Source organism: Cynocephalus volans, chromosome 3 (assembly GCF_027409185.1).
Source record: "Cynocephalus volans isolate mCynVol1 chromosome 3, mCynVol1.pri, whole genome shotgun sequence".
NCBI lineage: Eukaryota > Metazoa > Chordata > Mammalia > Dermoptera > Cynocephalidae > Cynocephalus > Cynocephalus volans.
In genome coordinates this window covers 33190239-33213099 of record NC_084462.1, presented here as the reverse complement: position 1 = coordinate 33213099, position 22861 = coordinate 33190239, and the positions used below count along the sequence as shown (strand labels likewise).

Genomic DNA, 22861 nt, shown 5'->3' with positions numbered 1-22861 from the left:
TGCTAGAGGTTGAAGGAAGTTCAGATAAGTCTTGAGCTAAGGCCTGGCCAAAGAATTGGGGGGGGCTATCCCAAAACTCCTGAGGTAGTACAGTCCAGGTGAGTTGCTGGGAGTCACACGTATCAGGATCAGTCCAAGTGAAGGTGAACAGGTTTTGATAGGAAGGGTATAAGGGGATAGAAAAAAAGGCATCTTTGAGGTCAAGTTCAGAGAAGAAATGGGTTGTTGTTGAGATTGTGGATAGAAGAGTATAGGGGTTATAAATGATAGGGATTAGAAATGATTGGGATTATGAGTAAAATGGCTGCATTAATGGCCCTGAGGTCTTGAACTTAACAGTATGAGCCATTAGGCTTTATAACCGGAAGGATGGGTGTATTAAAAGGTGAGTGGGTAGGCCATAAGAGTTGAGAAGAAAGGAGTTTGTGTATGATGGGTTTTAAGCCTATTAGGTGTTTGTTAGCGATGGGGTACTGTGGGACACTAAGGAACAAAGAGGGGTTCCACAACTTAACAAGGATAGGGGAATGGTGCACAGAAATGGAGGGAGAAGAAATGTCCCATACTACGGGATTAACCTTGTCTGGGGGGAAGGGGAAAGTGGAAGCCTTAGGCCAGGTCTGGGGTGGCCTGTAACAGGAGTATTGTAGCTGGAGTTAAAGTGTTTAGGGTAAGAGTAGCTTTGAATTTGAAAAGAATGTACCATCCCAGTAAGGTGGTTGGGCATTGAGGCATTATTAAAAATTTGTGTGTGAATTGGGTGTGATGTAGGGTGCAGGAAAGGGGTTGAGTGATCCGTGGGTAGTATTCTGATTCCCTGACCCCTACTATTGTGATAGAGGATGGGGTTTTTGGTCCTGCATATTCAGGAAGGGTAGAATAAGTGGCCCGTGTATCAGTGACAAAAGAGATCGGCTTACCTGCTATGAGGAGAGTTATGCTGGGCTCATGTGTGGTGATCTCCGTGGGGGCCTCAGGCCCTGGGCATCATCAGTCCTCCTCTTGGGTGAATCCAAGAAGTTCTGGTAAGGATGGCCATGAAGCCAAAGGCTGTGTGGGTTGGGGACTGGGCCACTCCCTCTCTGGAGAGTGGGACAGTCAACTCCCCAATGATTTGGCTGTTTATGGTGAGAACAGGGCCTGGGAAGAGACCTGAAGTTATGCCAGGCCTGTGCCCAGTGGCCCAGTTGGCTGCATTTGAAGCAGTTCCTGGGCAGCTTGCCCCTTGAGGCAGCTGGCTTTGGAGTATGTGAACCCCAGATAGCATTAGCCAGGAGCTGGTATTTGGCCTGATCTCTTTTGTATTGATCCTTCTCCTCCTCCTCCTCCTCCTCCCTATTGTTAAAAACCTTGAGAGCTGCATTGAGGAGGTCTCGTTGGGTTGTATCTGTACCATCCCCAAGTTTTTTAGTTTTTTTTTTTTTTTCTAATGTCAGGGGCTGATTGGGTAATGAAATGAGAGTGTAAGAGAGCCATGCCTGCAGGGGAGTTTGGGTCTATACGTGTGTATGTATGTAAAGCCTCAGAGAGGCAGGTTAGGAACTCATTGGGATTTTTGATGGATCTCTGTGTGATTTCTCTAAGCTTGTCATAATTGACCACCTTGTGAGTAGCCTTTTGGAGGCCGTGAAATAGGCGTGTGATCATATTATCCCGAAGGTCCCGGTCCCTGTGGCCGGCCTGGTTGTCTCAATTTGGGTCTGTGCGAGGGATGGCAATGGCTCCCGAAGGCCACCTATTATTTTGGGCATGAACTAGGAGGATTTGAGACGTAGGACAGTTTTGACAGAGAGAAGGACAAGATTGGAGATAGAAGAAGGCTTGAACATACAGAATCTCTCCGGCTTTGCCGCTTCAGTGACAAAAGTTGTCTAAGGTCTTTTAGAGTACCCAAATTAAAAGTGCTACTTTCTGGCCACTGGGATCCATTGTCTAGTTTGTATTTAGGTCAAACCTGATTGCAGTAGAAAATGAGGCCTTCAGGTTTTAATGTCTCCCTTGAGGCCAAGAGATTGTCCAGGAGACAGCCCAGAGGCGTAAAGCGTAGAGGCTTGGAGACAGCCCAGAGGCATAGAGCATGGAGGTTTGGATTATGAGGATCCCATGTGAAGGGTGGGAAAGGAAACGGGCAGCCCTAGTAGAAGGGTGACACCAAGGAGTGTCCTCGTTGGTGTACACCTTCTTTTCAAGAGAGGAGCCACTGACTGGCTAGAGGAGCGTCCTCTAATAGCTGGGGGGCGTGAGAGGGATTTCTCTGACCAGGCACCTGGGCTTCATAGCAAGTAGACAGTAGTTGTAGAGAGTTGTCAGGGGAACTGGTAGAAGTAGAACAGACCCACTGACTTACCCTAAGTTGAGGCTGATGTTTGATGAATTGGTCTGAAATGGCAAAAGGAGAGAGTCCCAGAGGCACCCAGTTTGGCAGGTCCAGGAAGGGCAGCCGGGAGGGCCAATCAGCCCAAGAGAGGGGATTGTCCGAAGGTCCCAGCCAGGACCCTTCCCGAGTTTCAGCACCATAATGAAAGAAAGTGAGTCAAAATGCCGGGTACCAATCAAGCTTTATTTAAAAAAAAAGAATCTGCTGGGCTGCATTCAAAATGGAGAGCAGCAGCTGGGGCTGCTGTCAAAGGGGAGAGCAACCCCAGGCATCAGGGTGGGAGAGCTTATATAGGTTGTAGGGCATGAAGGGCTGGCAGATACAGCCAGCGTGGAAAATTGCACCCATGCAGAAGCAAAAGGGTTTCTATTTTGCAGAAGTCACGAGGCTTCAGGTAAAGGGAAGGGGGCGGGGGGTTGGGAGCCATTTTATGCTTGGCTTTTCCTAAAATGGCACTGGTTATGTTCAGAACCTATCAGTTAACAGAGTTCTATTTGGGAGAAGGGGAAGGAAAGGCTTACTAATTTTACTTTTCATAGTTCTGTGTTGTGCGAATTACTACAATGAGCATGCATCACTTTTGTAATTCAAAAGACTGAAGTGAAATCAGTAAGTGGAGAAGGCATGCTTTCCTGTTCAATAGGATTAAATGCCTTAAAGTCTGAAAAGGCATCTTTTTTGTTGCCTTATTAAAGTTAAAGTTTTCTAAAATGGAGGTGTTTTAAAATTAATAATAAGCCCTCTCCAAAAATCATTTGATGAGAACTAGCAATATGGCAGGCTAAGGGAACCTTACATCTCTCCAAAAGTAAACACTTAGAAGTGGATATGTTATGGAAAACATGCTTGTGAGAACATAGTGGACCTGTTGAGGCTGTAGGGAAACCCTCAGGGGCTAGAAGAAGAGAGACGGTCCTGGTGGTTCTCCACAGATCTAGTAGAGACAGAACCTGGGTTTAAAGGGCAGAAGATGAGGCCTTTCACCTTCAGTGAAAGGACAGATTAGGAAAAGCCTTACCCACTGACAAAGAAGAGCACTTGGAAGGCTTGTGCCTGGTCTATGCTCTTGGTAAAAAAGGAAAAGTCTCCCCCAGGGTCTAATCCTTAAAGGAGGTTGGAGTTCAAATTTAATAGTAACTCAAGGCCAGATAAATGCCCCCAGGATGTGAAACTGATAATACACATTGGCCCTAGGCGAGTGACATGCTTGGGGCTCCCTCAGCAGTAAATACAATGCTGCTCATATTCTTTGTCTGATTTCAGTTGGGTTGCTGATCTTTTTTTTTTATTTTTTAAAGGAATTTATTTATTTTTTAATTGAAACATATTGATTGTTTGTATTAATGGTGTACAGAGTTATATTTCAATACATTTATACAATATGTAATGATCAAATCAGGGTAGTTAGCAAATTCATCGTTGAGGAAATTTATCTTTTTTTGTAATGAGAACATTTGAGCTTCTTTCTTCTAGCCATTTGAGAACATACAATAAATTATTGTTAATTACAGGTACCTGGCACTACCATATACCACTAGAGCTTATTTTTTCATTCTAGCTGTAATTTTAAGTTCATTAACTAACCTCTCATTATCTCTCTCCCTTCTCTCCTTCCAGGCCTCTAATAATTACAATTCTCTTCTCTACTTCTAAAAGTTCAACTTATTATTTTTGCTCTCACATACATTATCTATCTTTCTGTACCTGACTTACTTCACTTAATATAATGTCTTCCAGGCTCATCCATGTTGCTGCAAGTGGCAGGATTTCATTTTTTTTTTTTTTTTATGGCTGAATAATATTCCATTGTGTATATACACCACATTTTCTTTATCCTTTCACCTGTTGATGGACACTTAGGTATTTTCCATATCTTGGCTATTGTGAATAATGCTGCAATGAACATGGGAGTGCAGATATCTCCAGTATGCTAATTTCCTTTCCTTTGGGGGTTGCGTATCTTTTTATTATTAATTTCTAGGACTTTAAAATAGAAACATGCACTTCTGTGTATGTATTCAGAATATTGTACTGACTGTTTTCAGATTACTAAGTCCACTTAGAGTAAGGTTTCTCAAATACATAGAATACATAGGTTTGTATTCTCCCTTCAACTTCTTTTTATCATTTTGTCTTCTAGCACTAACCTGATTGGATTAGGAAACGTTATCTTCCTTTTTCTACTCTCTTCACGTGTTCTGTTTTCATTTTATTTGTGAGCCAAAGAGAAAAATCACACTAGCTTTGGTCATGTAAGTTTTCACAGCAATATCCATGGGTCAGAGAGGAAGATGGTAAAAGTGGGAGTGGTGCTGTGGCCAGATGTGGCCCAGCTTCTCCTCTCCCAGATGTGTGTGTGTTTGGGGTGGGCCAGGGGTCTCATAGTGTGCACACTGGAGTCTCATGGAGAACTGGTAGAGCACAGTTTGGTACACACCTAAAGTGCCCCGAGGTAGCCTGGGTTAGGTTACTTTTCCTCCTTGAGCTTGAATTTCCTCAATATTAAAATTAGAGTATTAATATCTATTTAATTAGGTTTGTTTTGAGAAGTGAGTAGGGTAACTTAAGCCTGTATTCGGTAAATGTTTAGCTCACATTCCATTTACCACATTTATTTAAATTAATAGAAACTATTTCTTTATTATATTGATTTCCTCTTTTCTTTTGCTGCCAGTGTTGTAAAATATTTTTCTGTTGTATTCCCTGTAAATTGACTTGTACTTCAGCTTCATTAGGCTTAAATAGGCTTTTATTTGCTAGCCTGAGAATCTTAACTATCATTATTTGTCTGCTTGTTTGTGAAAATGTGTTTCATGTTACAAACATCTGTCTTTTTGAAAACTTTTTATTTATTTATTTTAACTTCTCAATATACATTGTAGTTGATTTTTGTGACCCTTTACCGGTTCCTCCCCCCCACCCCCCACATCATATCTGTTCACTTGTCTTAACAAGTTCAAGGATTTGTTGTGATTGTTGTCTTCTTCCCCCCCACAGAAAACTTTTATAACACAGTCCGTCTGTAAATGAAATACTGTCCTTATTTTCTCTGCCTAGTACTACACCTTGAGAATAGTAAGTGCTCAGTAATTATTTGTTGTCAAATTCTCTAAAGCTCCTTAATGTTAGCATTATAACTGTCTACAGTGTGCAGTGCTTGCAGAATGCACCTTACAAAACGATCGTCTTAGATAATCTCATTCTTTCTCCACGCAGAGGTCAGGAATAGTGCCAGTTGTTCATGTCTGTAGCAATACCTAACCAGTATTTAGCAGTTACTTCATAATCAGTAAAGAGTAGAAAAATCCTGACTAATATGTGTAAAATGTTAGATTAGAAAAGAGTTCTGGAGTTTACTGTCGTAGAAGAATGTCTGACTTGACCTTTAGCTCATCCAGCGTGGGTTAGTGGGGGGTACAGAGAAGAGCAAGGTGCAGCCCCTGCCGTCTGAGAGTGCAGAGTTGGACACATTGTCACACTAGTTGTCTGGTGGCAGATGTACACGAGATGTGATGAGATTGGGGTCATATGGGGTGGGTCCAGAGCAGAAGTGAAAGAGGCGATGGGGGATTTTCAGGTGCTGAGTGGTCAGTCCAGCTCTAGAGATGCTGCGTGTGGGTGAGGGCCAGGGCAGGTGATCAGTGGCTGGTCCCTTTAGAACAAGCTAGTGAGGGGGTGGGAGGGCCCTGTGTGCCACGCTGAGTAGCCTGGGCCAGCCTGGGGAGTTCTTGAAACACATGCTGAAAAAAATCATGAAGCCAGCGTTTCTTTTCTCATCACACTGTAGGGAGCAAAAACAGCATCAGGAGTCTCTTGACGCCCAGTCAGTTTAATTAGAATATCAAATAGTCAAATTGCAGAAATACTGCTCTTCCTGCAGACAGACCATGAATCGCAAGGCAGCCTTTCTGAGCAGCCAGTACATGGCCTTCCTGGAGCAGTGTGGCCAGCAGGTGCAATAATGGTCCGTTCTTCACGAGCTTTTTTTGAGTCTGCTTGTTTGTCACTCCTTGGCCTGCAGATTCTGGAGTGAGTGGCTTGTCTATTCTACTGCCACCTTGTTACCTATCTGTTTTCTGGAGGTTGTTCTGTATTCAAAGTTGTGGGGTAAGAACTTGCTGCTGGTGACCTGGGGTGGGGTCTGGGGTAGCAGTGGGCGAGAAGGTGGCAGACAGCCATGGTATGAGGGACAACAAAGCATTTCTAGATAATTCTGGGTCACTGCACTCAGGAATAAAGTCAGCAGTAGCCTGGAGTAAAGTAGTTTGACGTGAAGTAGTCAAAGCAGGGAGAGCACTAGCCCGTGAGTTGTGGGGAGCCAGAGTGAGTGGGCATGGGCTCATCAAGGTCACCTGGCAGCCCAGTGCACTGAGACTGCCTCTGCCCTGCAGTTCCATCACGGTGACTCAAAGCTCCCACCTCAGAGGGTTGTGTCTAGCTAAAATGAGAACTTGAATGTGAAAGTGCTTTGTAAGCTGTAAAGCATCATATTGTAAGGACAAGTATTACGTGAAGACATAATAATGGACTGTGGCATTCATTCTCTCTTTTCATTTCCTGTTGCTTTGCGTTGCTTTGCCCCTCACGGATTTGTCACCCCACTTCCCCTGGGTGACAGAGATGAAAGGATTACTCAAAGCCCATCTCTTCTGAGCAGTGAGAGGCCCCGAAGTGGTTAATCTCCCTTTGGGATGCTCAAGCGAGAGCCATCCCTTCCTTGGGAAATTAACGCCAATTGAGGTTCTCTTTCTGCATTTATTTTCCAGACCAGGAAGTTACATGAAGAGACATAGGTGGGGTTACAGTTTAACAGTATAGGCTGGTAACTTTCTGTGAAACAAGCCAGGTGACATTCCAGTAAGGCAATTAAGTCATCCTGTCAACAACAGTTTGATCCTAGCAAACATTCCTTCTTAACAGCAATTTCTCAGTATCTTTACACAACAATCAGTTACTAGTCTGACTTTGAGCCAGCAACCTGTTGTGCCACAATCCTTATCTTGCAAGAGACTTATAGCCTGAGGGAAATTTCCAGTCTTCTGCAAGGTCAGTATTTGAAACTGCAAGACTTTGGAAAACCAGGCCCTGTGAAGTACATATGCTTTATAGTATATTCCAGATCTTCCCCGTTTTATTTATTTAAAAGAAAAAGCAAAAGCTATAGATCAGGTTAGCACAGTTAAGACAAAAAGCATTTTGTTAAAGCAAAGTTAGTATCAATTAGCATGGCAAGTCCTTTTAATTTACTTTAGGTGAGGACTGGTGATGTCATCATCTCTTAGTGCGGCTGCAGCGGCATCACTCCAGGTGCTGTGAATTGGGTATAATTAGTAAGTGTTTAAACTATGGGAAAGGGATTCTGCTCCATGTAATAGCTGATGCTGAGTTCAGGGAGTTTGTTAATGTTAAAACTGTCCAGGACCATCGCCGCGCTCCCACCGCACTCTCCCGAGTGCGCCACGGGCTCGGCCCTCTTTTGTCAAATTTTTGATCAATTACAAGTTTTCTGTTTAAGAACAGGATGTCTCATCCAAGTTGCAAACACCCTCTTTAAGGCCAGGAAAATTTAGAGAACTGCTTTTGTAGAGAAGACGTTATTTTCCCCTTTATGATCAATACATTTCTCATAAAAGCATTGATGATCAATATCTAGATTGAGAAGGTCTTACTTTTCATTGCATAAATCTCTCGGTGTTGGGAAGGCTCTTTCCCAGGTGATGATAGAAAGAGGAAGCATCTCAGCTCACTTTCAGTGATCTGTCCCACATTGCTGGGAATGCTGTTTCCCAGGTTGTGTTTTGTCCAATGTTGGGGGGAAAGATGAACAGCAGGATGAAGCAGCACTAGGCCAAATTTATGGCAACATAAAAAAGGGGTCAGCAACATGGAAATGAGACATGCTATCTTATATCCAAAGTTTTAAATTATATCCTGTTATAAAGAGAGAGAGAGTTAATTTTCATTGAACTTATAAAAATAGCCACACTGCCATAAGAATACTTATGAATCATCATAAGAATACTTAAAGTTACTGAATTTTGGGGGTAATCAAATAGGGAGAAAACAAATGCTTTTATCTCTGTTTTAAATGACATTTTATCAAACTGTTGTTAGTTATAGATAGCTTGAGAGAGAGAGAGTTTTCTTACATTTGGAAAAACATTAGGAAAACCAGCAATGTTTTAAAATAAGGAAATTGTAAAGACCCATAATTTTTAAAAATTAATTTACCAATTAACTTTTGTTGTTTTGACCTTTGTGAACAATTTCACAAACCCATCAGTTTTTTCATTATAATTTTGGAACTTTAGTTTAAAGCTATGAACTTAAAGTTTGTCAGAAACTGTACCTATCAGAATTCTTTCATGAACTATTTGAAGACATAATATTTTAAAATTATAATTAAACCAAGATTATGACCGGTAGCATTTATATCAAGACACAGATATTTAAGAACCTTACAAGATTTTGGAACACATATCCATAACACCTTTAGTACTGACAATGCTTTCCCATATTAGTCTAATTTATCAAATAAGCCAATTAGTTTTGATACATCTTTTATATATCCTTTGAGAAACTCCAGGGCCCTTGGAATTCCTCAAAGTTATTTTAAACTTTCTGAATTTCGTGTTGGAAAGCTGTGTTAAATAACAAAAAGGCTTAAAACATTTAGTTGAATAAAATCACAAATTATTACAAAAAGTAAAACCAAAGTGACAAAGTGTTTTAAAGGCAGAGAGCATGAGAACTTATCATGAAATAAGTTTTTTAAACCAGTTATCAAAGGGCAAAGAAAACCTTTTACAATTTTGTAATAAGAGCAGTCAAGTGTTTTTTTTTTTTTAAAGAAAACCTGGTTGTTCCATCACAGGACAGCAAGTTCTAACCCTGCATTAGAATACTTTTGACATTAATTTTTAGAAAAACTCACATAATTTGTTTTTAAATCCAGTTAATTTTTTTTAACAAACTTATCTACATAAACCATCATTAAGACTTACACAGACATTCTGTTTTTGTCCTATACTTCCTACTTTCTAAATAGCCAGTCATTTTACTTTAGGACAAAAATACACTGTACCAGATGCTTTCTTACATAAAATTATTTTTCTTTCTCTCTAGCCCCTCCAACCATAACCATATCCCCACATCCATAGCCTTCTTTAAATCACCTTCCTTTTACATACTTGTTTCTTTTTTATCAATGTTAAATTGGCCTAATTTGTCTAAAAATTATATATAAAAAGGTTTTTTTGTATTTTGTTTTTGGCGGGGTTTACAACTTAAAAGCAAGTTTTTTAAACCAGTTATTTAAGGGACAAAGAAAACCTTTTACAACTTTGCATCAAGAGCAGTTAAGTGAAAAGACCTTTAGTAATCCTGTTTGATTAATAAACTTTAGGCAGCAATGTGTGTTGATAAGAACATTTTTATACATTCAGTTTAGTAATAGGCGTCCATTTATCAGAGCAAATTACACAAAGCCCAATTTGAGTTTTAGTTATATTTACCAAATACATATTTATGGTTTCCCAGCCAAAAACTTGGTGTATTAGATTTATACCCTTATCAGTTAGTGTTAACTAGGGCCTGTGCGATATTTGGCATGTTTCCTTTCATTAGCCGCTGTTTCAGGTCCCAGGATTCCAGGTGGCATTAGAGCCATGAGGAATCCAGAGAGGCAAAGGGCAGTATTCACTATCTATGTCTAAAAGATATTGTTTCTCCCAGCATGGCCAAGAGGCAGAGCTGAGATAACAAGGAGACATGTTGACCTAGAGACAAATTTAGGTAAAAGGTTTGAATCAAATTTTTAAAATACATTTATCAAAACTTTAGAAAATTTAAGTCATGTGAACTTGAAAAGTATACTTATTTATTTAATGAGCGCACATTAATTATAAGCCAATTTGGTACCTTGTACATAAAACAGTTACACAGACATGAACATATAAGCATAACATACATCTTACATATGCATATATGAAGACATAAAAAACAAGAACAAACAAAGATCTTATAGGTTTTGTTTCAGATGCAAAAAAAGCTCACTAGTAAAAAGGACAGTCAGGTTTAGATTGTGTTTTTTCAAAAGACTTCTTGGTGAGGCTTCACCTTGCCTTAAGGAAAGCAAGATAACAAGTTTACGTTGTAAAGCAAAGTATGCAAGCCTTTTCAAGAAGATGCAGAGAAGATTTTCTTTCTTTAAGAAGATAGCATAGAAATTTTACCAATAGGATTTTGTGAAGAAATACATAGATGAGACCAGAAGAGGATTTAGAAGTCTGTTTAAAATAACCAAGTGGATGCCAGAAAATTTGAGACCATCTAGTTAAAAAGGTAGATTTTAGTCTAGTTTTTGTTTCTCAAACAGCTTACTGAGCTCAAGAGCTGAGCCACCCATCAGAGATGAAACCGTTGGACTCTTGAGGTTTTTAGGAGAAGAGCAGTAGACCCAAAAGGGGTCTGGTTGGCGCCATGGCTGCTTTTTTTCATAAAACTCCAGAGTCTTTACAAAAAAAGAGTAGCACATGCAGTTAAGAAAAGAACCATTGCTTTTAAGAGAGAAGAGAAGCATCGTGCAGATAAGAAAGAAAAGCATGCTCAAATAATACCAACACTGTAAAGAAATATTAACTTCTTTTACTTTAGATTGTCCAATTTAAAGTTTTTTCAGTCATTGGCAAAGATTTTTATCCTTTTTTGGTGACATAAACATGTCTTAGTTTTTTGTTAAAGTCTTGGATAGGTCTCAGAGTGACTTGACATAGATTCCTAATTGTTAGGTGGGAAGCCTTAACGAGACCCATTGCATAATTAACCAGTGACCAATTTGTTCCCAAATTTTTATGTTAAGGCTCCCTTCCTTGAGGTATCAAGGACATGGTTGTTTAATATCCACTAACAGTTTTACAAGCTGCTATTCAGTTACTTACAGCCTGCTGCTTTAAGGAGACATTGGAGTTGTAATGTATGTTCAGTCTCCCCTTTCGTTAACGAATTATCCACATTTTAAAAGAAAACGAAAAAATATCTCCAGGGTTGAAAAAGCCTAACTTTGACCTGCCTCAGGCGTGCAATCGCTAAACGAAAGCCACCTGTGATTCTCTTACCGAGATGCGTTTCCCTTATTAGGGACTCCCTTGCTGTGGGATGAATTGGACGTCCTGTTCCTCTCTAATGCTTGGCAGGCCAGTCTCCCGATCCGTGGAGAACGTCCTCACGCAGGGCCCCATTTTGTTGCTTTGTGTTGCTTCGCCCCCCACGGATTTGTCACCCTACTCCCCTGGGCGAGGGAGATGAAAGGATTACTCAAAGCTCATCTCTACTGAGCAGTGAGAGACCCCGAAGTGGTTAACTTCCCTTCCTCGGGTAATTAACACGGAATTGGGGTTCTCTTCCTGCATTTATTTTCCAGACCAGGAAGTTACAGGAAGAGACATAGGTGGGGTTATAGTTCTAACAGTATAGGCTGGTAACTTTCAGTTAAACAAGCCAGATGATATTCCAGTAAGGCAATTAAGTCGTCCTATCAACAACAGTTTGATCTTAGCAAACATTCCTTCTTAACAGCATTTTCTCAGTATCTTTACACAACAATCAGTAACTAGTCTGTCTTTGAACCAGCAACCTGCTGTGCCACAATCCTTATCTTGCAAGAGACTTATAGCCTGAGGGAAATTTCCTGTCCTTGCAAGGTCATATTTGAAACTGCAAGACTTTGGAAAACCAGGCCCTGTGAAGTACATATGCTTTATAGTATATTCCACAATTTCCAAACCAAATCTCCCCTTAATGGTTCATGATTTATTATTGCTGAATAATAAAATATTAAAATATTTTCAAAGGCCATTGTCATGAATATAAGATCTCATCTAAAACCTCTGTGCTTCAGTGGACTAACTTTTCAAATATTAAAAAAAAATTCCTTTGAGTTAGCTACTATATACATGGTTGTGTATATAAATTCATACAGCATAAGCAGTGTTGAAATTGAAGTGCATTTTTATGACTAATTTGATCTATCAATAAATCATTCTCGTGTTTTTCATGCTTTTGAACAGGGTTAGCACAGTTTTCCAGCCATGCTTTCTTAATGATTTTTTGAACTATATTATTATTTGCTTCTCTTATTCACCTAAAACTCGAACTCAGTTTAATGAATTCTATAAATCACTGGGCAAACAGAGAAGATTCTCTTTTTTATCATAATTAAGTTGGGTAGCCTGTACTTTATATTCCCCAAAGGCCATCTCAGTTAATATACCAGGAAGCTTTTTGCCATCTGGATGAGAGTGTTTTGCAGAGCTCCTCTGAGTCTTCAGCCAAGTTCCAATTCTGCCTTCCGTAGTGTCAGGGTCACTCTGCAGTGTTCATTTGTGGGTTTTTAAAAATGTAATGTCATTCTCCTTCTTTTAGTCTCTGTATGGTGTTTGTGTGTGTGTGTGTGTGTGTGTGTGTGTGTGTGAGAGAGAGAGAAAGAGACAGAGAGACAGAGTGCATGTGAGTGGTGCACATATCTTAATTTCATTTATTCCCCACTTAGTGCAAGCATATCTAGAATATTCAAACAGGTTGTCAAGAAAGTTTGATTTTGGGGGTATTTGAAGAGCCCACAGAGTTAAGGTACCACGTATTATTAGAAAATTAATCATTTTCATTATGTTACTTACCAAATAGAGAACTCAGTTATGAAACTTTTGGGTCTTATGCCTGGGCTGTCAGAATTCAAAAGAGTTAGAAGCTAGTTTATTTTACTGCAGCTGTTCTTACGAGGGTACCTCAAAAAGTCAGTGGAAAAAACCGAATTAAAAGATAATGCGAATCTTTTCATGAACTTTTTGAAGTACCTACGTAATAGGAATTTCTATGTTGGCGAGATATATGTGTATGTGTTGGCATGTGGAAAGGTATGTATGTATATCCACAAATATTTTTCTCTATTGGCATGATTCTTTGTTCATATATAACCATATTCCTAGTATATTACAAAGTGATCTCCTTAGAGCGATAATTTCAAAGGGATCCTTATCTGGCACTTTACAGAAAAAGTTCCCCAATTTCAATTATACTGGAAAATGGAAGCTCACATTTTCCCAGTGAATTAGACAGTGGATTTTTATGGGTACATACTGTGCCCCCATTGTTGTACTAGAGGAATATACAGAAGCCCTTCAGAATTAACCTATTGGAGTGCACAGGTGAATCTGACTGGGAAGATGGGCTGTGGATTCACATTTGTTGCTTTGGCTCAACAGCACAGGCTGTGACATGACACAGAGCTCTCAGGTGCTCAAGCCCAGCGTTCTCAGAGGGTGGGGAGAACTGGGGCCTTTGGTGTTGTCTTCATCACTGACTGCTTGTGTCATCTCCTAAGTAGATTTCGTCATCTTGGTATCACGTTCTTCACTTTCAAATATGGGTTGGACTGGTTTGTATGACCTCAGGAGGCCTTTCTGGCTCTGAAAGTCTTACTCTAGGACATTCAAGCAGGTCTTTAATCATCTCTGACGGTTGCCATGTTTCCACAGGGTGTTACCTACTGTGGAGAAAGTTCTGCCAGCAGTCTTACCATGGCCAATGTGCCCTGGCATGAGGAGGTGGTACGATTTGTCCGAGAGTTGGTGGATCTGATCCCCGACTATGAAATTGCGTGTGAACACGAACATTCTAATTGCCTCCTGATAGCACACAATAAGGTAAGAATAACTCAGACATGCGTTCTCCTATCCCCCTTATCCTTACTGCTTCACTCTTTTCTGTTTATTTCCCCCTCACTTTATTATAGGGAATATCTTCTTGTCTGCTACCTTATCTAAAACCAACAGTAAGCAAGCCCTAAATTCGGTCTGTTGGGTTCATTAGCTCCTTTCAGTGTGAAATTGCTTCTTTTTTAGCTCTCATCTAGACATCTTGAAGTGCTTTCTGGTTTGTAATTTTTAGAAAGACGAATGCCCAAAAAACAAAAGCAAAACATCCTTGCAATAACCTCTAGTTCTTTCCTGGAATGATGGGGAAAAACTAAGACAGCGAATAATGCTTATATGAGTTTCTAGCTGCCAGAAGAAATATCGAGGTATTTATCAAGTTTTAGAACACTTTGAATCTTGGCATCAGGAGAATTTTCTTTGAGATTTTAGTTCATGACATTATTTCCATTTTTCTCCTTTAGTATTTTATTAGACAGAACAAGTCCCCGAATCTATTATCTTTCTTAAGTAAATAACCACTGAGCAAAGGAAAAATCCCGTTCTTGGTAGAGAGGTAGGAATAAGAAGAAAAAACCCTTATCAGAACACCAGTGTTGGAATAGTTATCATAATATTTATGTCCTTGCTGAAATATTTACAAAGATATAAGGTGGTGTCTGGAATTTGATTCAAAATAATATAAGGTGGGGACATACAGGAGTGAGGTTTGGTGAGACCAGATGGTGGATTTGTAGAGGTGGTTATACTACTCTACCTAGTTTTCTGTTCAAATTCGCTATTAAAAAATGTGTTTTAAAAAAATGGACATCCTGAACCTTGAAAACATTACTCTAGATGAGAAAAGCCAGACACAAAAGGCCACGTACTGTATGGTTCCATTTATAGGAAAGGTCCAGAATAGGTAATTCATGGAGACAGAAAGTAGATTGGTGGTTGCGAGGGGCTGAGGGAATAGCAGATGAGGAAGGGCCTGCTTGACAGGTATGGGATTTCTTTGGTGGGTGATGAGGATGTTTTGGAATTACATAGTGGTGTTAGTTGCATAACTCGGTAACTATGCTAAAACCACTGAATCACACACTTTAAAGGCTGAATTTTATGGTACGTGAATTATACCACAATAAAAATAGGTTAATACCAAAAAGGTAATAAAAGTTAAGGATGCACTGCCTCTTCTTATGTAAATACTTTCTATGCAAGTAAAGTCAGGCTTAATTTGAAAATGAAAGGACCAACCCCCCAATCCCCCAACCATAATCTAAGTGGCTTTCTTAATAGCTTCTCAGGTTAACAATATTTAATAATATGAGAATCGCTCAATTAAAATTTCACACACCGTAGTCTCAAACAAATATGAGGTGAAAAGGCCCTAATGTTTTGATTGCAGTAGGGTATATCTGACCTGTTAGAATATTTCTAGGAGGATCAAGGAACAAAGAAATAAAGGCCATCTGGTATTTGAAATGTTAATTAAAGTAGCCACAAAGAGAATTAAATTACCAAAGTAAATCTTAAAAATTAAAAAACAAAAACAAAAAAAGCAAAAACTGATTTTCATTTTCTAACTTTGGTACTTTCTTAGGTAAGATAGAGCCTTAAAAAAATTACATGATTAAAAAGGCAGTCATATGGAAATAATCCTGACAATGGTGGTGAAATTTTCCCTTCCTCCATTAAGTCTGTTCTTCACACCACAGCCAAAGAAATCCTTATAGAATATAGCTCTGTGCTGCTTAGAAGCCTTAGGGACCTCCCATTGCTTTTAGCATGACGATCAGAATCTGTCATGGGGCCCGCAGGGTGTGACTGGCCTCTGCGCTTCCCCTCTCATTCTGCTCTCCAGCAGCATCGCACTTCTTGCACTTCCTTAGACACAGCAGGTCTTGTTTTTTCTCCAGTTAGATGTGGAATTATATGTTCTTTTTCTGTTCTTTGAGTAGCTGCGCTAGAAATTACTGCATGCATCCTTAAATAATCAAAATCTTCTGTTACCTTCTAACTGTGCAAAGCAAAGACTCTAGAACACTTGCCCTTCATTTTTCCCTTCCTGACTTTCATGCTGTTATTATTGCATCTATTAATTATAAATGTATAGAGACATTATTATTGCTTTATGCAGTCAGTATTCATTTAGATTTATCTGCATTTTTAACACTGTTTTGCTCTCTATTCCTTTCTGCATCTTTGACTCTCCGTCTGAGATTTTTTTCTTCCTGAAGAACATGCTTTAAAATTTCCTTTTATTTTTCCTTCTTGGGACACCTTGAGCTTCATAAATCTGTGGATTGGTCATTTTTATCAGTTGTAGAAAAAATTTTAGCCTTTATTTCTTCTTCTCCATTATTTCTTTTCCTTTAGGACTCCAGTTAAACATATGTTAAACCTCACTGTATTTTCTATGTCTCTTGATTTCTTATTTGTATTTTTTGTTCTTTTGTCTCTCCATACTTCATTTTGGACCATTTCTTTTGATTTATATTCCAGTTCTTTAATTCTTGCTTCAACCGTGTCTGACATGCTATTAAATTTAATTGTCGGTTTCTTAATTTTGGATATCATGTTTTTCAATTTCTGTTTGGCTTGTTTGTTTCAAATATGCTATGTCATTTTGTATAATTTCCAGTTCCCTGCTGAAGTTTTCAATCTTTTCTTTTATCTTCATGAATATTGGACATAGAGTTGTTTTATTGTTTGTATCTGATAATTCCAATATCTAAAGTCCCTGTGTATTTGTTTCTGTTGTCTGTCACTTCTACTAGGGCTTATTCATGTTGACTTCTCTTCTTATGTACCTTCTTATGTTTGATTGTGTTCTGTACATGGTATTTGGAAAACTATTTATAGAAATCATATAAGGCCTATGATCAGAAGATCTCTTCTGAGGTGTTGGAGATGTGTGATTTAACCCTGTCACGTTTCCCATCCGGAAACAGGTCTGAATGGTGAAGAGGCTTGTTTAAATGGCCAAGCCAAATCTAGAACCACAGCCTTCTGCCCTCTAGTCTGTTGATTGTTCTTATACTACAGGGCCTCCTTTGAAACCACTGGCCACATTCAAAGGAATATTTAAAACTGGGAAATTTTTATCTTAGACCAGTACTTTATATCAGTGAGTAAGATTTCTTCTTTCTTCCCAGTGTAGACATGGGAATAGAGGAAATCAACAGTACTCTATCTCATTCGGGCCAATTCAGCTGTGTTTATTGAACATCTGCCGAGTTCTAGACACCGGGCCGTGCAGCAAGGGACACAGTGCCTCAGACAGGAAGAATGGAAAACACGCAGGGTTCACTGAAAAATAGACTCGACACAAGTCTTACACCGTCATTGTTTACTAGGGAATTTGTTCAAGCTGTTTAATCGTTCTATAGTGTAATGAGTGATTAAGAGGTTATGTGTAGAGTCAGGTTTATTAGGGTTTGAATCCTGGCCCCTGTCTCTCTCTAGCTTTTCATCTGGAAAATGGGCATAATACTGCCTAAGACTATTGTTATGAAACACTTGACAGCAGCTGGCTCATAGTAAGATTCTGTTATTGCTGCTTCAGTTATTGTTATTATTTACAAAAGTGTTTAATTTGATGAGTGCTCAGAACAATACTAGAAGGTAGAAACTATTGATATCTGTGTTTTATGGGTGAGAAAATCGATACATCAAGGGGTTAAGTAACTTGTCCAAGATGAGATAGCCCCTAAGCAGTAAAAATGAGATTTAAGCCCTGGCAGCTGACTCCAGAGCCTATATCTCCTTCTTTCTTTCCTTTTTGTATTAGTCTATTTCTGTAGCTTTTAACAAAATACTGGAACTGGGTGATTAATAAGAAAGCAAAATTTATTGCTTACAGTTTCAGAGGCTGGGAAGTCCAAAGTCCAGGGAATACAGCTGGTGAAGGCCTTGGTGGTGGCAACAGTGACCCAGTGACCTCACATGGCAGAAAATGGCAGAGCAGAGAGAGTGAGATACCAACTTCCTCATGTACTCTCCTTTTAAAGCCCTCAGAACCGTGCCTCTGACCACCATTTTTTATCCATTCACTACCGCACGGTCCTGCAATCCAATCACCTCTTCAAGGCTCCGCCTTTCAATTACCATAATAGGATTTCCCACCCTCTTAACAGTCACAGTGGGGGCCAAGTTTCCAATACATGAACCTTGGGGGACACAATTCAATCAATCCACAGCACTTTTCTTTCCTGTTAAATTTGGAAATTATTTCAAATTTACAAAAAAGTGCAATAATTAAAATAGTAGAAAGAACACAGAGTTAAAAATCCACCTAATGTTACCATTTTCTCCCATTGGCTTTTGTCGTTTGCCCTCTTGCTTTTCTCTCTTCCTCATTCTTACTCCTTCCCTGCCTCCCTCCATCCTTCCCTCTCTGTGCAGACACACACACACACACACTTTTCTGAGCCTTTTGAGGAAATGTTACATACGTCTTGGTATTTTGCTTCTAAATACTTCAATGTGGATTTCTTAGGACTAGGAATATTCTCTTATACAACCACAATAGATAACTTAAAAACTTTAAATTGACACGACTTTAATCTGGCATCCATATTTAAATTTTATCAGTTCAGCTTACAACATTTCTTGTAGCATGTCCTACTCCAGTATAGGTCTCCTCTGTAGGGGCTGGCAAACTTTTTCTACGAAGGCCCAGTAAATATTACAGCTTTGCGAGCCATACACAGCTTTGGCCAGATGTTCTTTGCTTGTTTGTTTGTTTGTTTTACAACCTTTAAAAGTTGTAAAGACCATCCTTAAAACAGGCTGTGGGCTAAATCTGGCCAGATTTGGCCTACCAGTGATAGTTGACCACCCCCAGTCTGGGTCAGATGTTACATTTTGTTCTCTTATTTCTTCGGTCACCTTTAGTCTGGAACATCTTCACAGCCTTTCTTTGTCTTTTATGACATTGATATTTCTAAAGAGTACAGTCTTCCCCTTCTTTTTCTTTTAATGGAAATGTTCCTCTTTCACATTTGTCTGATTTTTCCTCACGGTTAGATTGAGGTTGTACATCCACAGGTGGGATACTGCATTGGGATGTGTCCCTTCCAGAGCATCATGCCAGGAGGTGCGTGGTGTCCCTGTCCCTCACAGGTGATGGTGCCTAGTTCCTCTGCTGTATAATTTATTCTCCCTTGCAACTAATAAGCTGTCTGTGAAAAGGCACAATGCAAATATGCTGCTCTTCATTAAAGTTTCCAGGTAGATTTAGCATTCATTGATGGTTCTTGCCTGATCAAATTTTTTCATTGATTGTGAAATACTGATTTTTCTGACTCTTACCACTCCCTCCACATTTACGCTCAGAATTCTTCTATAAACAAAGGCCCTCCCTTTGCCCCATTTATATATATTTATTTATGAGTATCGACTCATCAATTTATATATTTTTTAATGCTTTATAATTTATCACTGTATTTTAAACCACTGTGCTATGCTGCCTATTTCCTCTCTCCCTCTGTATCTCTCTAATTAAACCTCCCTAAACCTCATTCGAAAGTGATACTAATAATATTGACTTAAGAGGTTGTTATCAAGATTAGAGGTAACATGTTTAAAGCACCCAGAAGGGAACCTAAAGTAAATAGACAGTTAATTAGTAGTAGTTGTTACTACTGCTTTTATTGGCCTGCCCCTATCCGCAGGGAGCCCCCAGTTTAGTAGGGGAAGCAAACAGCTGAAATTCAGAGTGGCAGGTGCAGTGGCAGACGGGTGCAGAGTACAAGCCAGGGCAGAGGATGGTCTGAGACTGACCTTTATTACTTTCTTTAATGCTGTTGAACACCCACGTGTGTCAGGCATTGGGGCTGGGAACTAAGAGTACAAAGATGAGTAAAAAATGGTCTCTGCCTTCAAGAATGGTCTAACAGAACAAGACAGATATCTAAACAAAAGTAGCTCCCAGAAGTGCTACTAAAGGTGGGTGGGAGAATAGAACGGAGCACAAAGGGGTGTACTGGAGACTACATGGCACTATCTGGAGAGCCTTTACTGGGGAGTCGCTGTTTAACTGTATCTTAAACGACAGCCAAGAGAGGAAGAAGGCTCAGGCAGGGAACAGTGCAAGCAGAGGCCTGGCATGTGGAGAGAACCACAAGTAGTTTCTTGTGCTGGAGGTCAGAGGAGGGTTGCAGGGCAAGGGGATGATGGGGGCGGTGGGGGGGGGGCAAGACTGTAGAGAGTGTCCTTAATTATTTTTCCTATAGGGCATAGGGAGGCACTGAAGGGTTCTAAGTAGGGAAGTGACAGAAAGTAGGGAAGTGACAGAATCAGATTTGAGTTTCAGAAAAGTTTGTCTGGCGGTATTATAGGGGATGTATTGCAAAGCTGTAAGACAAAGAAACCAGTTAAAAACTGTTGTAGTGGGTCCAGGCTGACCCCGTGGCTCACTCGAGAGTGCGGCGCTGGGAGCACAGTGGCGCTCCCGCCGCGGGTTCGGATCCTATATAGGGATGGTTGGTGCGCTCACTGGCTGAGCGCGGAGCGGATGGCACCAAGCCAAGGGTTGTGATCCCCTTACCGGTCACAGAAAAGCAAAAAAAAAAAAAAGCTGTTGTTGGGGTCCAACAATCTGAGGATTAAACGAGGAGGGTCTGAAGCAAAGCTGTGAGGAGTGAGAGTGGGAAGGGCGGACTTGACAAAGTGCTAAGCAAGGGCCATTAATGAGCGGGAGGTTCCAGTGTGACCCCTGGCAGCTGACTTGGGTAAATGCGTGGTAGTGGTGCTGGCTCTCACCAAGGTGCTGTTATTTGCATATCTGTTTTTTATTTATTTGTTTAGGGAGATGTGGGTAGAGAGTGAATAAGTTTATGCTATATCAGGAAGAAATTCCAGTGAGGATATGGAGTCCAGATTGAGAGCAGCTGTGCTTAGCAGCGTGAGTGAGAAAGACGTGCTCCACATGCTTTGAAATCAGTTACACCAGGCATATCCTGATACAGAAGCTTAAAATGTTTCTTATTCGTGGTGCCCTAGTGCCTCAGTAATTTTTTTTATGAGAACTGTAGGTCAAAAGAAATGCCAAGCAGTTCCATTTGTTATGAGGTAATAGAATAGTAGCACAGCCTAGTGTTGAAACGGTGAGCTGTTTCTGATGGATCTCCAGTATCATTGTGTTTCCCTCCAAAATTTAAAATATCCTGCAGTGTCCCCATGAGTACTCTACCCTCACTTTGGGGACCATGGCAGTAAGGAAATAGTACAGAAACCCACCCAAAGTGGAATAGAAATCTCATTTGGATTATTCCCAATTATGTATTTTCTGGTGCTTCTTTTTCTTTTCATTGTTGATATTGAAGTATGCACACATTATAATTTTCCAGTCACATCCTACTCTCCATTCTTATACTAGTGTCTGAAATAAATGAAAATATGGTACAACTTCTTATGAAGTAGTCACTTCTCACACCTGGCACGTCAGCTCTTCATTTTGGCTCATGAACTGGGTAAGGTCACCTGAATCCAGAGAGGTCAGAATCAACAAACAGCTGTTTATCATTCTCTGTTTTCTTAGATTGTTCAATTTCTGCTAATAATCCCAGGGCTTCTGAGTCATGTTGGAGGACTGCTTCCCTATTGTTACACCAAGACAGCCATGAAGGAAAACTAAATACCAACCAAGTGTTTTTACTTTAAAAGAATCATGAGTTCATAGGGAACTGTAAAAATAGTACCAAAAGGTCTCATGTACCCTTCAACCTAGTTTTCCCAAATGATGACATCTTATATAACTATAGTATATTATCAAAACTGGGACGCAGACATTGGTACAACCTGTATTTAGATTTCACCTATTTTAACTGCGCTCATTTGTGTGTGCATATTTCTATGCCATTTTACCATGTGTAGATTCACATCACCACCAGCATGATCAGGATACAAAGCAGTCTGTCACCACGAAGACCTTTCCCATGCTGCTCCTTTGTAGTCCAGCCCACCCTCCACCCCCAACTGATCTGCTGTTCATCTCTGTGATTTTGTCATCCCGAGAATGGTGTATAAAGAGAATCATAAAGTATGTGACCTTTTGAGACTGGCTTTTTTAAAACTCAGCATAATGTCCTTGAGATTCATCCTACCTGTTGCATGTGTCGACAGTTTGTACCTTTTATTGCTGAATACTGTCCCATGGTATGGGTTCGTTTAACCATGCACATGTTAAAGGACTTCTAGATTGTTTCCAGTTTTTGGCTATTACAAATAAAGCTGCTTTGAACATTAATGTACAAGTTTTTGTGTGGACATAAATTTTAGTTCCCCAGGATAAATGCCCAGGAATGCAATTGCTAGTCACATGGTAAGGGTGTTTCCTTCTTTCCTTCCTTCCTTTAAACCATTTTACAGTGTGCATTTCTATCAGCAGTGTTTGAAAAACCTAGGTTCTGTCTATCCTCACTAGCTTTGGTATTGTCATTAATTTTAAAGTTGGCTGTTCTAATAGGCTTAGAGTGATATCTCATTGTGTCTTAATTTGTATTTCACGAACATGGTCTGTCTCTCCATTTATTTAGATCTTTGTGTTTTTTTTTTTTTTTTTTTGTGACCGGCACTCAGCCAGTGAGTGCACCAGTCATTCTTATACAGGATCCGAACCCGCGGTGGGAGCGTGCCGCGCTCCCAGCGCAGCACTCTACCAAGTGCGCCACGGGCTCGGCCCATTTGTGTTTTTTTTTTAATCAGTATTTTGTGCTTTTCAGCATACACATCCTAACATGTTTTGTTAGATTTGTAGTTGTCATTTTTTGAGCAGTTATAAATG

General features: G+C 39.9%; 1 protein-coding gene across 5 annotated transcripts in view; it reads left to right on the top strand.

Moving 5' to 3' along the window:
* The window catches only part of LOC134372124 (S-adenosyl-L-methionine-dependent tRNA 4-demethylwyosine synthase TYW1), a 216539-nt gene that overhangs the window by 156937 nt on the left and 36741 nt on the right, over nt 1–22861 (top strand). For 4 of the 5 annotated variants that reach the window (XM_063089339.1, XM_063089338.1, XM_063089336.1 and 1 more), the window contains one exon: nt 13912–14079. The exons of the other annotated variant lie outside the window; for it this stretch is intronic. In XM_063089339.1, the coding sequence (XP_062945409.1) occupies nt 13912–14079 (168 nt within the window). The remainder of the gene's footprint in view (nt 1–13911; nt 14080–22861) is intronic. 5 annotated transcript variants of the gene reach the window in all.